The following is a 17648-nucleotide window of genomic DNA, read 5'->3' as shown; positions in this document are numbered from 1 at the left end:
CCCTTCAAATATAATTAAAGAAAAATAAAACTGACACGGGTGGTGGTGGTGGTGGTGGTGGTGGTGGTGGTGGTGGTGGTGGTGGTGGTGGACGCCTTTAATCTCGGCACATGGGAGGCAGAGGCAGGCAGATCTTTGTGAGTTCGAGGCCAGCCTGGTCTACAAAGTGAGATCCAGGAAAGGTGCAAAGCTACAAAGAGAAACCCTGTCTCAAAAAACAAGCAAACAAAAAACCCAAAACAACAACAACAAAAACAAAACAAAACAAAAAGGTTCAGAGGAAAAGGGAGAGTCTAAAAATCACAAATGCAGACGTGTCTAGGATCCTCATCCTCTGGGTCCATGCATTCATCATTATAAATGTTCAGGCACTCATCATTACAATTGTTCTCTGCCATCTGCCTCACTTGCACAATATTATTTCCTGATACAGAACAAATCAACCAAGGTTCACTAGGCTTCTAGGAGAATTCAAGGATCTTGGCAGTGTGACCACCATGAATAATCAACAACTCTGGTGGGCCATCTTCTGCATCTTCTGGGCTGTTCTTCTCCAACTTTACTTAAATGCCACGCACCCCATCTACAATGGGTCTCACCAGAAGCCAAGAGTTAGTCTCATTGTGAGGTGACCACTGAACTTGGACTGTGATTCAAAGGAATGCAACCTGAGTTTCTGATTACTCAGATCCTGCAAGGCAACAGTCTCGTCAGCTGATGCTATGGCAAGCATGAGCTCACTACAAGGACGGAAAAACAGGCAGTCTACTTCAGTAGCGTGAGCAGCTTCTAAGTGACTTGGTTTGGAAGCATTGTTTGAATGGCTATCACGAATCTTAAGTTTCTGATCATCCACGACTGCCTAACACAGATGCCAAGGAAAGTCTACAGCTGTATGTCTTGTCGAGATGGTCTTTGAACCCCCCACTTTTCCTTCCCTTGGGGTTGTACTGCTGTCCCATAGGCAGACGCTGACGTCATCTGAAGAACGGAGTGACTGCCGAGATTTGCCGTCCTTCTGATGTTGCACTCTCCAGAGGTGCCTGCTTTAGAAGGACGCTTTGTGTAGTCAAAATCAAGAATGTCACAGTGGGATGTAGATTCTGTTGTGATGATGCCAGGGTTCTGGGGAATATAATAAGCCCTGTTAACTTCTTCATGGTTGATTTTGATTCCAATTTGTTTTCTCACTGACAGAGCCAATACTTCCAAATTCTCCCTCCTCACTATTGGGGGGTGCATAAGGAGCCCTGTTTACTTCTTCACGGTGGTTCTATTTCAGTTTTCCCACTGACAGAGCTAGAACATCCAAATTCTCCCTCCTTACTATTGTGGTGTGATGCATCAAACTGAGCATCAGCATTAGGGGGCCTGCCACTGGCTATCACAAGGTGGGTTCATTCATTTGATGTGTGTGTGTCCCCAGGACAAGTCCATGAATGCTGAAATCATTCCCTTCACATCTGTTACATCTGGAAGCCACTGGGCAATTAATCTGTATTACTCCAGGCCATGGGTCACCATCAAATCATAAAGAAATGGGTATTCTTTTTCTATATTTTATATTCCTTATTGATCATCAAAGGATGCTTCCTACTCAGCTGTGGTGGCAGGTGAGCCCCAGAACGGGTGTGGGAGAAATCCTGGGCCCGTGTGTTGTGGGAGGGGTGAGGAGGCTGCCCACCTGGAATGAGTGGCTTAAATATCAGAAAGTTCTAGTCTGGAGAGTAAGAGATCAAAGACCAAAGCTCCAGTGTGTGGAGAGCATTCTCCTGGCTTTCAGGTAGCCAGCTGCTCACATGGCAGAGAGGAAGAGGGTGGGGTTTCTGCTGTCTCTATCAAGGTAGACATCCTGTTCTGGAAACCCAGCTGTTAGGATCATTTTAAACTCACGTAGCTATCAAAAGCCCCATATCCTGAGACCTTCATCACACTGAGGATTAAAGTTTTAGCATATGAATTTTAAGGAAGGATACAGTGCAGTCCACAGCACATTTATTTTCTCATTTGGTCCTTCATAACTCCATGACAAAGGTTCCAGTTAGGGTGAAGAAGCTTAGAAAGATAAATGTGAGTGAGGGCTGGAGAGATGGCACAGAGGTTAAGAGCACTGGCTGCTCTTCCAGAGGACCTTTGTTCAATTCCCAGCACCCACATGGCAGCTCACAGATGTCTGTAACTTCTGTTCCAGAGGATCCAACACCCTCACACAGACATACATGAAAGCAAAACACCAATGCACACACACACACAAATAATATATGTATATCATAAATGTGCCCAAGACCACTCAGTCCTGTCCCAGCAAAAGTTGGAAGTCTTTTTTCGAGGGGATTGGGGGTGTGGTTTCAAGGCAAGGTTTTGTTGCACAATATTTATTTACACTGTGTGAAGATGTGTCACTGTGATTGGTTTAATAAAGAGTTGAATGGCCAATAGCTAGGCAGGATCGAATAGGCGGGACTTCCATGAAGAGAGAGGAACTCAGGATGAATCTAAGCACAGAGATGCTAGTGAGACATTAAGTTGGATGTACACATTTTGGGAAAAGTAAAAGCCACATGGCAGAACATAGATTAATAGAAACATGTTAAGTTATAAGAGCTAGTTGGGAACAAGCCTAAGCTAAAGCCAAGCTTTCATAATTAATAATAAGTCTCCATGTCATTATTGGGGAGCTGGTGGTCCCAAGAAAGCCTGACTACAGGGTTTCTCTATGTAGCCTTATCTGTCTTGGAAATCATTCTCTAGACCAGGCTGGCCTAGAACTCAGAGATCCTCCTGCCTCTGCCTCCTGAGCGCTGGGACTAAAGGCGCGTGCCACTACCCCACACCACCACTACTGGACTAGTTGGAGGTCTTTAAATCTCAGAATAATAAACTCCTCATGATCTGGGAGGATGAGACAGAAGAATTGCCACAAGTCTGAGGACACGTTCCAGGCCAGCCTGGGCTATGAAGTGAGGTGTTGTCTCACTCCCACACCTACCAAACAGCAACTAAAACCGTGCCTCCTGGGGTCACTGAGAAGGTGTCCTGTTTGTTTTGAGCCATTTGGTCTGAAGGTAAATGCAGACATGAGGAGTATGGAGAGGAACTTTGAAAGGACAGAAATGTATGCAAGGGTGGGTACTGTGAACACAGGAGAACTCCTAAGGTAGAGGGGGAAAATACCATAAAAGTTGGTTCATCCTCAGGAAAGGTGGAGGAAGTAGTTTGGCAAGAAACAATCCTGGCAGGCTGGGGGTGGAGCCTGGAATTATGATGTCAACTATTACAGAGAAACACTTGACTCATCTTTCTTCATCCTCTTGGCCTCATTCCCAGGTCTCACGCCCTTTTTTCTGACACTGGTAGCTTCTTCAGAACAGGAAGAAGAGTCAAAAAGAGAAAAAGCAGCTCCTCTTTACACCTGGGTGGTGGGAGTTAGAATGTTCTCTCTGTGGAGTCCAACAAGAATGCTTTCCCCACATAGCGCCCGTGTTGAGAGTGAGGTCCTTGCAAGTCCGCTGATGTCTCATTGGTCGGTCATCATGCCAGTCATGAGACATCTCAATTCAGAAAACATGATCTTTCTCCTAAGGCCGGATCTGTGGAGGGGGCTGCAGAAGGAAGGCGTCTGTTACGGTTTCCTCCATCGGTCAGTCAGTCCTTGGAAAGCTCTCTCTCAGCTGTGCGGTCAGCTGCTGTCTCTACTGAAAGGTGAATTCTGAGTCACACACACAGCATGAAGGGTGTGGGCCCTGACCAGAACAGGCCCATTTTTCTCCTCCTTACTCCGGTTTTCCCTCCTTTTGGCATCCACTCCTTTGAGTGCAGCCGCTGGTCTCTTGGTTAATGCCAAGAAGGAAGTTCAGGAGCTTCCTGCAGCTAATGTGTTGGAGTTGAAGTTCTGAGTAGGACCATTGAGTGCACATGGAACCAAGAGAAAGGTCACAGAGGGTCTCTGAAACTAGCGATACTTCACAGACACCAACACACGACACAATTGAGGAAGGATTGTGGTGATCTTCACAGCAGAGACGCTGGGGGAGAATCAGGAATGGTGCCTGTGACTATATTCACTGTGTGCCAGGCTCTCTTCCTAAGCATCCGCATGTGTCAAGACAGCCCAGAGGGGTAGATATTGTTATCTTTATTTTATTTTGGAGACAAGGGTCTATTGCAGCCCCAAATGGCCTCAAACTGGCTTTGTAGAGTGACTTTCAATTTCTGATCTTCCTGCTTCCAGCTCTCAACTGCTAAGGTTTTATAGATGTGTGCCACCAGGGCCGGCCTTTGTCTTCCTGTTACATAGGAAAGACCAAGAAGTTAAATGGCTTCTCCAGGGTCCCATAGCAAGTGGTGGACTGAGATTCAAGGCCAGGCTTCAGAACTACCAAACTGAGCTGCCTCCTATGTATTGGCTCCATTGGAGACCTCGGCATACCCTCTGAACACCTGGCAGAATCACAATTGCTTAATGACAGATGTGACTGCCAGGGACTCTAACACACACACACACAACTTGTCACATGGTTGGCTCAGTGTTTATTGAATGAATAAATCTGGGAAGGTAGGTCTGACACACAGACTATTTTTCCCTTCCTAGCTCACTGCCCATTTTCTTCAACTCTTTCCAGTATTTAGTTGCTCAGCGTTTCTCACCACCCACATTAACCTTTGTGCATTTTCTGCTTGGACAAAGACCCATAAATGAACTTCAAGGATGTGAGCACTATGTGGAGAACCATCTGCAGGACCCTGGGTCCAGCACAGCTATGCTTTCCTCCCCAGTACAACGATAAACTCTCCTTACTCCATTGTCCATTTTGTCCTTAGGAGTCCTGTCCCTGGGCTGTTTGTATGCCTGGCAGACTCTCGATTATGAAACCAAGTCCAAGGTGACCCATCCATTAAGCCAACTGCTCCTCCTTCCCTTCGCCCCCGCTCTTGTCCCATCCCCCACCCCCTTCTTCCTCTCTTGTGGAGGAAACTGGTAAGGTTTTAATGGAAAAGAACAGATTATCTTTCGTTAGGCAGTTGAAGCATACATAGAACTGCATTTTCTTAATTGGAACCCGGAGAATATGTCAACTTTGTTTGATAGTATGATGGCGAGATTTCTTGTTTAAAACAACAATCACCACCAAACAAACAAACCAGGAACTGTACTTGAGAGGCTAAAAGGACAAGATCTTTGACTTTTGGAGATTTTTTTTGGGGGGGGGGTTCAGGTAGAACTGCAGACAAGAACGCACTGTGCCTGTCAAGTTGGGGAAGTCAACCAACTTTGGTTGGCATCGTGTACTAAAAAGACACTGACAATAAAAAAACAAAACAAAACAAAACACAACTGAGATCAGATGATTCAGCCGGGTTCCCCAAGCCAGAGATCCTCTCTTCCAGCCAGGGGCTTCGCCCGCCCGCCCGCCCGTCGTTGTTTGGGCTAGAGATGACTTCAGCTTGGCTTTCGGTGTCGAGTCGGGGTTGGAGGGTGGGGTCGGGTGGGGCGGGTCATCGCCCGGGTCCTCGCCGACGCCGCCTTCCGGGTCGGTGACCCTGGAGCCTGGGGGGCGGGGCCGCGCCGGCGGCTGGAAGCGGAGGCAGAGAGGCCGGCGTCCCGGGAGCGCGCGCGCGCGCGAGAGAGAGCGAGAGGCCTTCCGCGTGCGCGCGCCCACCCTCGCGCCCGCTCTCGCGCCCACCCTCGCGCCCGCGCTCCCGCCTGCCCGCCCGCGCTCCCGCCCGCCCGCCCGCGCTCCCGGGAAGTCTCGCGATGCGGTAGCCGGCTGCTCCTGCTTGCGGGTGGCTCTGGCTGTTGCTGTGGTTGCCGGAGTTGCGGCGGCGGCGGCGGCGGCGGCGGCGCTGGCGGGGGTGGCGGCGGCCCCGGCGGATGTTGACATTGTGTTGTTGTTCCTGCCCACGGTAATGGCGGCGGCGGCGGCGGCGGCGGCCGGGACCCGGTCTCCTCAGTAGCCAGAGCCGACCCTGCCGAGCGCCAGCTCCGCGGCCTCCGCGCCCGCAGCCTCGCCAGCCAGCCGTTCCCCGCGGCCGCCCCAGAGCCGCCAGGGCCCCGGGCCGGGGGGCTCGCCTGGCGCGGGATGGCGGATTTCGATGAGATCTACGAGGAGGAGGAGGACGAGGAGCGGGCCCTGGAGGAGCAGCTGCTGAAGTACTCGCCCGACCCGGTGGTGGTCCGCGGCTCCGGTCACGTCACCGTGTAAGGCCCTGCGAGGGCTGGGACGAGGACGGGAGGCGCGGGCTGGGTGGGCCCCAGGGCCCCCTCGGAGTCCTCTTTTTCCTTGAACCCCCGTCCCCCGGTGACGGGCGCGGGACGGGGGGGCCTTCTGGAAACGCCGGCGACCAGGAAGTGAGAACTTGCTCTGTTTCCATTTGTTTAGGACTCCCAAATGGGGACAGGCACTGCCTTGCCTCCCCTCCCTCCCATAGTCCTGGAGCAGGCCCCACGGCCCGGGGGATGTGTGGGATCCCAACAGGGAAGATGGACTGCTTTATGGGCCATCCCTTCAGCCTAGGGATGGAAGTGCCTATATGTTTTATGGGATCCACCTTGGTAAACCACCCCCTCCCCGTTATTCTTCGGGACTGTGCCATACAGTCTATTGACATATGGCTCAGGGGTCAGATCTGGGGTGTAAGACCCCAGTGGCAATTGGTAAGTGAGGTTTACCGTGTTGTGTCTGTCACACATACCCACAGGGCTTCCCAGTTCCCTAAGAGTAAATTTTTGCAAAACTAATTCAAGTCTCTGCCATTATATGTAATGGAAATACACAGGTGGACATAAAAGTAGGCAGAAAGATACATGTTTGCAGCGAGTTACAAGTACTGAGTTTCCTGTAGTCGTTCTGCTTTGGGGCAGGACTCTCGGTTGTCTTCTGGTTTGATAAGGGTTCCTGTAAGGCTTATTAGCAACGTCAAAAGCCCAATATTATTCAGATAATAAGGGATGAAAGCACCCTGAAAGGTCATGACTAATAAAGGAATGTGTAGACTTGAAGCAAATAATGAGCTGTCCGGAAGGAGGAAGTTTTCTAAGTTTTGTAACATTTCCCTGATAAAGCCCGGAGTTTGTACAGCTTGGGCTATTTGATACTCTTTTGCAGCTGATATCTCTGGCTAAAAGTCATAGCTCAAGCTTCCTGTCCTTACATATCGCTTCATCACTGATATAAAAAGGCAGCGAGGCTGAAGATGTCTGGAGCCCTTCTCGTTGTGTTTTGATGTAGGGTGAGTGGGCTGTGCTGTGAAGAAGTCAGTGAGTGAAACAGCGAGACTCCTCATAGGATTGTCAGCAGAATCCTTCCATTTCTCAGGGTTGCTGAGAGCAGTCATACAGACTAGCCATGCTGTTGTTTGGGGATGCTTATGTAACGCTGTGGTTTCTTAGCACCTGTTAAGTGTGTATTTAGGTGACTTACCAGGGTAAAAACACTGCATAATCATTGTCCCATTACCTGGATAAGGAGAGGGGACATGCACCATAATAACAGCTGTTTTAACTGTCATTACACGCTTAATTAAGGAATATAGCCGATTATGAATAATACAACTTAAATGTCTATCACAGTGGTTTTAGTGTCATAACCTGCTATTTAATTTTTAGTTTGACTCTTAGGACTTTTTTCTTCTTGTTTTAAACTTAAGGACTATGGGTGCTTTAAGAAGCAATTACTAACAAAAAATGGACGTGGTGGCGTTTGTCTAATCCCAGCACTCAGGAGGCAGAGGCAGAGGCAGGTGGATCTGTGAGTTACAGACCAGTCAGGGCTACATAGAGAGACCCTGGCTCAAAAGGATTTCCAAACTTTTTCATGTTGTCTGTGATGGTCCTTAAAATCCTCACATCAAATCAAAGCTGGCTGAATTTTATTTACAAAGGTTCAGCCAGGGCTGGGGACGAGGCTCAGTTGCAGAGTGCTTGCCCTGGGTTCAGAACAGCACAACAAAAAGATTCACGTATAGTTGTAATGTCTCTTTTCAAGAAGAAAAGCTAAACACTTAGTTGGGAAATAGAATAGGCAAAGTGCTCAGATGGTCAGTAACTTTTGGTTGTAGTTGACTATTTGGAGTGGTTAACAGAATGGGAAATAATTATTAATGGTTTTTCATCTTATCTGTCTGTTAAAATCACCTGGCATTGTGCTCAAATATACACTATCCTCTTTATTATTATCAGTACTGCCAATTGCAAGTCTAACTGATTCATTTAGTCTAGTTTATCTGCCCATTAAAATCATCTGGGGAGCCCCAACATTTGCTCCACCCCCTTTCCAGGCCAGTAGTCCACAAATGATGAGACTCTGGTACTGATCAGGTCGGGGAGAGTCTTATAGGTGATTCTGATCTGTAGCTAGGACCTCTGCTCCAGACACCGGAGATGGTGGTGTTTGCTCACAGTAGCAAAGCCTTAAGTTTGTGATCTTCCTCAGACAGGTCTTTGACAGTTTGGTTGTAACCTTCTTCCACCACTTCCTATATAAATTACCCATCTCTGTCTCTTCAGTTCGCATGATGATAGCTGTGTGTGTTCAGACCTTTTTAGATTAAGGATTAAGTGAGCTAATGAATGTAAAGAATGCACTAGTGTGCTGCTGTGCTCAGGGAATATTAGCCTTTATTGATTATTACCCTCCTTAGGTAATTTTCTACTTTGAGAAAGATATGTGTAAAATACAGCATTAAGAAATCAGCATTGGGCTGGGCGGTGGTGCTCACGCCTTCAATCCCTGCATTTGGATCTCCGTAAGTTCGAGGCCAGCATGGGCTACAGAGTTAGTTCTAGGAAAGGCGCAAAGCTACACAGAGAAACCCTGTCTCGAAAAACAAAACAAAACAAAACAAAAATCAGCGTTGGAGCTGGAGAGATGGCTCAGTGGTTAAGAGCACTCACTGGCTGTTCTTCTAGAGGACCTGGGTTCAGTTCCCAGCACCCACATGGCATCTTACAACTTCTGTAACTTCAGTTCTAGGGGACCTGACACCCTCACACAGACATACATGCAGTCAAAACACCAATACACATGAATTAAACATATATTATTTAAAGAAAAAGAAATCAGCATTGCCATTTTTAAACCAAACAGTGGTTCATTTAGTTAATTCTTTTTTTTTATTCTGAAACAGCTTGTATATATAAGAATCTTGGTGCAGTGAAAACCTAAGCCTGTTTTGTGGTGATCTAGATTTGTATAGTAATATAAAACTTACATATGGCCATCGTACATAATATTGGGCATACTAGATTGTATAGCAAAGTTAGCCCCTGCAAAGGTTTTTGAAATGGGTGTTCGTTCATGTGCTATTATAACTGTTGAATGTGTTTCATTTTCCTTTCCTTTATAAGTATAAACAGGAAAGCTGTTAATTATTATAGTAAAACATGGGCTGGAGAGATGGCATTTGTTGCTCTTACAGAGGACTGGGCTTAGTTCTCAGCACCCACTTGGTAGCTTACAACCATCCATATTCCAGTTACAGAGGATCCAACAGCTTCTTCTGACTCCCATGAGCACTAGGCATGCCCTCGGGGCACAGACATACATGCAGGCAAAACACTCATACACAAAAATAAAATAAGTCTTTAAACAATTAAAAATCACAGTAAAACATGAAGCTTACTCCTCGTTTTACCAGAGAAGTTGGTGAAAGCACTCTTCCCTGGTCACTTGGAAAGTAAATGGTGTTCTAAACAGATTACAGTGTCATTGTTAATCCAGGCCAGACTCAAAAGATTCAGATCTATGTGGATGCTCCCCTTTGCAGCTGAGTATTTCCAGTTTTTAAAATTACTTTTTATTTTATATGAATTGATTTACCTGCATGTATGTCTGTGTAAGAGTGTCAAATCCCCCTAGAACTGGAGTTACAGACAGTTGTAAGCTGCCATGTGGATGCTGGGAATTGAATCCAGGTTTTCTGGAAAAGCAGCCAATGCTCTTAATCCAGCACTGAGCTGTCTCTCCAGCCCCTATTTCTAATTTTTTTTTTTAAAGTTAATAAGCTCACTGTTACTCTTAGGAATCTTTATTTTTTTGTGATATGTTTTTTCTTGATATTTTAGATTAGTAGAATTTTTTCATTGTTAGATTTGCATGTAGCATTTAAGAAAAATAATGTGTAGACTAGTATTTTGAAGGAAAATCATATATGGGAGAAGAAAATGAAAATTCCCATGGTTTCATAGTATTTACATTCATATAATTTGAAAGACTTGAATTACAAAAGTATATTTTCTTTTTTTCTTTGACTTCTTATCATGTAATGAAAATAAAGAGAAAAATGACAAGCGTACTAGATAGTGTGGGTCAGACCCGTTACTATTCCTTTTTTATTTGAAGGATGTAAGTATGTTTATTTCTTTTTTTTTTTTAAGATTTATTTATTTATTTAGAACACAGAAGAGGATGCTAGATCTCATTACACATGGTTGTGAGCCACCATGTGGGTGCTGGGAATTGAACTCAGGACCTCTGGAAGAGCAGTCGGTGCTTTTAACCTCTGAGCCATCTCTCCAGCCCTGTTTATTTCTTTAGTAGTGGGAAGCGGCCTGACACGACTGATTGCTGTTCCCATATTCACCGCTAAACAGATGGGTAAGTCCTGGGGAAGCACTGTATCACATAATAAATACATTAGTGTTGGCAGTTTACTCCAGTCCATTTCTTTTACACGCTGAAGCACCTTCATTAGGTTGCTTGATGGGACAGAACCACAGGAAAGCCATGTGCCCAGGGGCGGCCAACTTGCAGCCAGTCAGGTTGGTGGCCACTCTGACCGTGTTGAAGGGCAGCTTAGGAGCCAGGCAGGGTCTAGGGGCTGGGCCCAGAAACTGAAAGGGACATGCAAATGGTGTCGTTTCCTGGATGACGCTGGTTTATAATTTTAAATTTTGTAGTTCTTTATCTCAGAATAAAATATATTGCTAATTTATTGGAGACTTTGATTTTTTTCATCAGTTATTGACTTAGTGTGCATGTGTGTGGGCACATGTGCTCTTGTGGAAGTGAGGGTGCCCTCCGTGTGGGTCCTCGTGAAGCTTGGTAGCAGGCATGCTTGCCTGCTGAGCCGTCTTTGCAGCCCGACTTTGGTTTGTTACAGGGAAGATAACTCTTCTTTTGGTTTGTTTGTCAAGACAGGGTTTCTCTGTGGGACTGTCCTGGAATTCACTCTATAGACCAGGCTGGCCTCTAACTCATAGAGATCTGCCTGCCTCTGCCTCCAGAGTGCTGGGATTAAAGGTGTGCACCACCACCGCCTGACCAGGGTGATAACTCTTAGGGAATGTGCTAGTAAAACGGAATTTTTAAAAGTTAAGGAAACTAATTTAAAAGTAATTCGAAGTTTGTATTAGCGGGGACACCTACCAGTTATCATCATTATTGTGTCTTATTCCACACTCATTCTGTATCTGAACCAAAGCTGAGACTTTCCTGGAGCGGGCAGCAGCCCTGATTTCTAACTTAGGTCCTGTCATCTGTTCGTTAAGAAGTCAACTTCAGAAGCCAGGCGGCGTAATGTCACAGGCCTTTAATCCCAGTACTCAGGCAGAGGCCAGCGGGCAGGTCTCTGTGAGATCGAGGCCAGGCTGGTCTGTATAGTGAGTTCCAGGCCAGCCATGGCTACATATAGAAATCCTGTCTTTCAAAAAGAAGAAAGAAAGGAGGGTTGGGGATTAGCACAGTGGTAGAGTGCTAGCAAGCACAAGGCCCTGGGTTGGGTCCTCAGCTCTGGGGGGGTGGGGGGAGTGAAAGAAAGAAAGAACGTAGACTTCAGCAAAATAAGTTGTACAGACAGTTAGTTTGATGAAGGATATGAAGGGGAGGGAAGCTAAGTGTTTGAATAGGACAGCTACTACATTTTGATGGGTAGACTTGCTTGAAGAAATGAGAGTTAGAGCGGGCTCAGTGAGGGATAGCCCTTATCACACAAGCCTGGCGACTGGGATTGACCGTGATCCCACGGAAGTGTCCTCTGACCCCACACATGCACCGTGGCATTCCCTTCCCCATAAAAATAAAACAAATGAGAGATACGGTAATGAGCTGAGGCTTCAGAGTTTTACTGTAGTGGAAAATTTACATAGGATTTGAATCAGAGTTTGAAGTTAGATTTGTGCTTACTCAGAGATGTGAAATTGACTAAGTTTTACATGGCTGGCTAAGAAGAATATGGGGGCAAGATAGTGAAAGGAAAATAATGCCTACTTATTTATGTTGATGAATAGTATTCTAAACAATAACTTAATACCGCTCTAAAAATACATTTTTGAATTGGAGAGACTCCTGGAGTTTATTTTGCTATGCATGTATCCCAGTGGAGGCAGGAAGACCACTGAGATTTGAAGCTGACTAGAGGTACTGGCTGAGGAAAAAAGTTTGAAATAGCCATAGCTTAGCTAGTTTAGGTCATGTGTCTCCTTTTGTAGCCTACTCTGACAGCTATCCTCCTGCCTCAGCCTCCAGATTTGAATTTGAGGCTGCTTGAGCCACTGCTCCTGGCAGGCTTTTGGTACATTATATAGCTGTCTGAGGTTTTGTTCTCAGCAAGGGTAAGCCTTAACTATAACTTAGAACAGCTGATGCTCCTGAGTGTCTACACCGCTGTTTCCTGTGTCAGCTTGTTTTGCTCACTTGACCCAGTCAGACTCAGGAGGGCAAGGCTAGGGCACGTACGTGTGTTTATGAGACAGGATCTTGATCGGCGGCAGGTTTTGAATTCCTGGCTTGGGCATGCTCATTTAACTTTAGCCTCCCCAGTGGTTGGGAGTAGGCATATCCCATCATGCCCTTCTCTAAGCATTTCTTTTCTAATGAGACTCGGTGTTTCTTATATCAGACATATTTCATATGCAGTGGGTGGTGCTGTGGAAAGACTGGTTCTTGACATCAGTCATAACAGTTTCAACTCTTGGATACTCGTTACCAACCATAGATGAACTTTTCTGAATTTCACTTTTCTCACCTGCAAAAGGAGATAATACCTGCTTTAGAGGTTAGGTATGAGACTCAGAAATACAACTTTAATTTTATGACCTGGACCTATCATAAGCATTCAACAAATTCGTATCTATCACGATTTGATTTTTATCCCTATGTACACATTTTAATTTAATTAAAAATTGTGATTAATTTTTACTATTTGAAAAGAAAAAGTAAGTCCAAAATGTGATACATTACTTCCCTGCTTTATTTGTGCTTTTGGGGTTTTTGAGGCAGGGTCTCTGTAGCGCTGGCTCTCTTGGAACTCTGTAGACAGACCCCCCACCCCGCAAGGGGGAGTAGTGGTTTAGGTGTGTGCCAGCAGGCCTGGCTGTGTTTTCTACTTTAAAACAAGACCTTGAGCATAAATCAGATAGTCAAATTTTCTAAAGGACTATTTACTCAAAAGAAGGCCTTATCAGAAGGGTGCCTGGGGTTGTGTTGGTTTGAGACCTACCCTCCTTGAATGGCACTTTTCTTCAGTCTCCTGCCACCTCCCTAAACTGGTGTACTTCAAGTGAGATGACCCATCTTAGAAGACTGCATAGAGTAAAAAGTTCATTCTAGATACTGAATTTAGGTACTGATTTTTGGTTTTGTTTGTTTGTTTGTTTTTCTAGACAGGATTTCTCTGTGTAGCCCTGGATGTCCTGGAACTCGCCCTATAGACTAGGCTGGCCTCTGCCTTCCAAGTGCTGGGGATAAAAGTGTACACTACCAAGACTGGCTCTAATTAGTTATCAACACCTTATATTTAGCATATTTTGTTTGTTTGTTCTGTAGATGAGCTCCTGAAAGACACGAAGAGTCTTCACGTAGTTCCCAGCTAGTAGATGAGTTCTGATGAAAACGAAAGCAGTGAGGAGTACGGTGACTGACAGTACTGTGATTAGGGAGATGGTGTTGAGGAAGGGTAAGCCGGTCTTAGGAGAACACTTCAAGTCTAGACTCGGAGATGGAAACCCAAGTAAGTCTGAAGAAGAGTTATAGTACAGCTAGACCATACAGAAAACAGGAGTGTGTGAGTGTTTGATGGAGAGGCCGACCAGTGAGCTCAGTCAATTAGGGTTACTTCCAGGGTTGTGAATGAAAGCTGTCTACAGGAGCACACTCTGTGCCGTGGTGGCTCCACTACTGAGGAAAATGTCAGAGTGAAATTGAAGAGACTGTTGCAGTCATCTAGGTGAAGCATGAGAGTGGCCTGGCTGGGTTCGTGGTCCCTAGGTAAAGAGGTGTTACAGTTCTATGTCTAAAACATCAGATTTTACAACTTTCCCATAAGATAAGGGAAAACAGAGCAACGACTGATCTTCATTTGGTAAATGTGGTTCCTTTGGTTGATTTGATTTGATTTTGGCTCTGTGATGGATGAGGTCAAGGAACTGGGTCTGCCCTTGCTAAGCTGATTGGGGACTATTTTTAATGACATATCTGGACCTCTTGTTGCCATGGGCAGCTAATATGCCAAGAGAGCAGCCTTGGCCAGGTTGTAGAGGAGCTTCCTCATGACATTTGTGGAATGATATTCTTTACTACAATATGTGTGGTGTTTGAAAACTATTCATTTCTTAGATTTCAGGGAAAGATCTACATTTAAAGCTGACTTGGGAGTACCAAGGGCTGAAATGTTCTAATGGGTCCTGAAAAAGGTTCTACTTATTTTTTAAGTTCTTCCATGTAGCTTACTTAGGGTAGAGTTGGCTAGACTTTGATATAACTTTCCTTTTCCCCTTGTGTTGATCACAGATACATAACAAAGTTCCCCCGGGCTAGAATTCATTTTGTGGTTCCGGCTGGCCTTAAACCTGCAGCACCCTCCTGCCTCTGCCTCCTTAGTGCTGGAATTGTAGGTGTGGGCTACTCTGCCTGGCAAGAGCCTCCTGTTTTCTTTTTTTTTTTGCATTGTGGTTATTTATGGTGAAGTCTGGCTTTGTTCAGTGAAGGATTTCTTATGTTATTCAGCCTTCTTTCTCTGCCTTTTTATAGTAAGAAATGTTACTTACAGTTACTATTTTTGGTAGCCTATTGTGTTAGTAAGCTTTCCATTACTGTAACAAAATGCCTGGAGTTACTAACTTAGAAAGTTTTAATTAACTTAGAAAGTTTAATTTTGGCTTAGTTTTGAGATTTCATGCACACTTACATGCACATGCACACTCACCCATGCAGAGGGTGTGGAGAGGGAGGAGAAGGGAAGGACTGATACTAAAAGTGTGCTCTCTACCAGCGGTCCTCTTGCTGCTCTTCCAGGGGACGTGGCTCGATTCCCAGCAGCCACGTGGCAGCTCACAACTGGTTGCATGGCTCGCTCTCTCTCTCTCTCTCTCTTTCTCTCTCTCTCTCTCTCTCTCTCTCTCTCTCTCTCTCTCTCTCGTGTGTGTGTGTGTGTGTGTGTGTGTGTGTGTGTGTGTGTGTGTGTCTCTGTCTGTCTGTCTGTCTCCCCATGTCCAACTGCAAGGGTTTATATCTTCTTTCAGTCCTTGTTGAGCTGTATTGATACTCACATATTGAGATGGCTGGTAAATTAAAGCATGTTTTATACACAGCAGAGTCTGTTAATTTCTTCCATAATTATGATTTCATCTCCAAAAATAGCTAAAAATCTGATTCCATTGAGTTCAAAATGCAACATTAGGAAAAATGTTCTGTCTTCACTTACTGTCTGTATAACCCATGTGTTTAGTTTGTGTCTGAAATTTCTAGTTCATATGTGCACAGGTCTTGTCATAGCTATGGGAGGTAAAATTCTGTGACTCTGGGTTCCTACAGGTTGGCTGTCTAAGAGGAGTGTCAGATTAGTTTCTCTTATCCAAAACTGAATTCAGAATACTCTGTTCAAAGCAGCTTTCCTGTTCTCAGTTGATGATAGACCCAGCATTGGTTTTATTTAGACTAAAATAAAAAAATCTTTTTAATAAATTAAAAAAGATTTAATTATGTGTGCATGCATGCATGCATGCGTGTGTGTGTGTGTGTGTGTGTGTGTGTGTGTGTGTGTGTGTGTGTATGTATGTATGTATGTATGTGTGTGTGTGTGCCTGCATGTGAGTGTCTGTCATGAATATGTGTGTACCCGAAGAGGCTAGAAGAGGGTGTTGGATCCTCTGGAGTGGCAGTTATTAGTCACTGGCTGTGGGTGCTTATTCTAGTTTGTTCTTTGTTGCTGTGATAAAAACCATGACCGAAGCAACTCAGAGGGGAAAAGAATTACTTGGTTTACAAGTTAGAATCTGTCTTCTAGGAAAGCTGAGGCAGGAACCCGGAGGCAGAAACTGAAACAGAGACCATGGAAGAATGCTCTTTACTGGCTTGCTCAGCCTGCTCTCTTACATAATCCAGGACCACCTGCCTAGGGATGGCACCGCCCACATCACTACTGAGCCCTCCCACATTAATCATTAACGAAGAAATGCTCCACAGCCTTGCCTACAGACCAAGCTGATGGGTGGCATTTTCTCAGTTGAGCTTTCCTCTTCCCAGATGACACTAGCTTGTGTCAGATTTACAGAAACTAGCCAGCACAGTGTCCCATAGACAAAAAATTTGGACACCTTAGAAGTCTTTCTGTGTATCCATTGTGTCAAGGAAGCCATTAGTTCTGCCTTTGAAACATGCTTGATTTTCTGTGTGCTCCCCTCGTTGTTGTGCCTTAGACTTGCTGTTTTCTCCTTTTCCACTCCGTGCCTTTCCCCCTTACAGCCCCACTGGCAGGCACATCTGCATCATAGTTGCATCATAGTGCAGATTTCAGCTTTCTCTCCTTATCAGCTACCTGACACCTCATCTCTTTTGGAGTCCTGTAGCTGGAAGTTTCTCTGCTCCTGCCCGGCCCTGTGGTCAGACGAATCTCTCCCATGTGTCCCTCAGCTTCTTGGTCCCAAGTAAACACCCAGAGGCTTATATCGTTACAAACTCTATGGCCTATTGGCTCAGGCTCCTCACTAGCTAGCTCCTACAGCTTAGCTCAGCCCATTTCTGTGAGTCTGTGCATTACCACGCGGCTTCGTGGCTTCCCGGTACTTTCTCGTCTTTATGCTTCTGGTGGTGGCTCGCAGAGTCTGCCCCGCTCTCCTTTTCTTCTCTCTCTCCAGTCGGAATGTACCGCCTCACCTTGTTCTGCCTCTCCATTGGCCTAACAGCCTTATTTATCAACCAGTCAGAACAGCGCATGTTCACAGCGGACAGAAAGACATCCCACAGCTGTAGCATGAATCTTAAAAGGTCTTATTAATAAAAACAAACCAGAGGCCAGGTATTGGGGTGAATGCTGGAAGATCAGAGAAGCAGAACAAGCCATAGCTTCCTCACCTTGCCAGTTCCTCAGCTGATCTTGTTTCCTCAGACTGGAAACCTCTTAAGTCCTTATCCAAAATAGGTCTCAGCTGAACTGGTGCTCAAAAGCCTAAAAGCTTAACCAGCCAAAAGCTTAACCAGCCAAATGCTTCTAGTTCCTGGTCTTCACGCCTTATATACCTTTCTGCTATCTGCTATCATTTCCTGGGATTAAAGGCTCGCTTTCTGGGATTAAAGGCATGAGTCACCATGCTTGGCTGTATCCTTGAACACATGGATTTCTGCCTCTGGAATGCTAGGATTAAAGGCGTGTGCTACCACTGCCTATCCTCTATGTTTAATATTGTGGCTGTCCTGTTCTCTGACCCCAGATAA

The 17648-nt window shown here is 45.5% G+C and overlaps 1 protein-coding gene and 1 pseudogene across 1 annotated transcript in view; one reads left to right on the top strand and one right to left on the bottom strand.

The window, feature by feature from the left end:
- Positions 1-293: 293 nt before the first annotated feature.
- LOC114689506 lies at positions 294-3551 on the bottom strand (annotated as a pseudogene).
- A 2200-nt stretch (positions 3552-5751) lies between these two features.
- Positions 5752-17648, top strand: part of Chic2 (cysteine rich hydrophobic domain 2) — a 46778-nt gene continuing 34881 nt past the window's right edge. The window contains exon 1 of the mRNA XM_028859186.2: positions 5752-6199. Coding sequence (XP_028715019.1) covers positions 6081-6199 — 119 coding nt within the window. The 5' untranslated portion in view covers positions 5752-6080. The remainder of the gene's footprint in view (positions 6200-17648) is intronic.

The sequence above is a fragment of the Peromyscus leucopus genome, chromosome 10 (genome assembly GCF_004664715.2).
Source record: "Peromyscus leucopus breed LL Stock chromosome 10, UCI_PerLeu_2.1, whole genome shotgun sequence".
NCBI classification, from domain to species: Eukaryota; Metazoa; Chordata; class Mammalia; order Rodentia; family Cricetidae; genus Peromyscus; species Peromyscus leucopus.
This window is presented reverse-complemented; position numbering and strand designations above follow the sequence as displayed.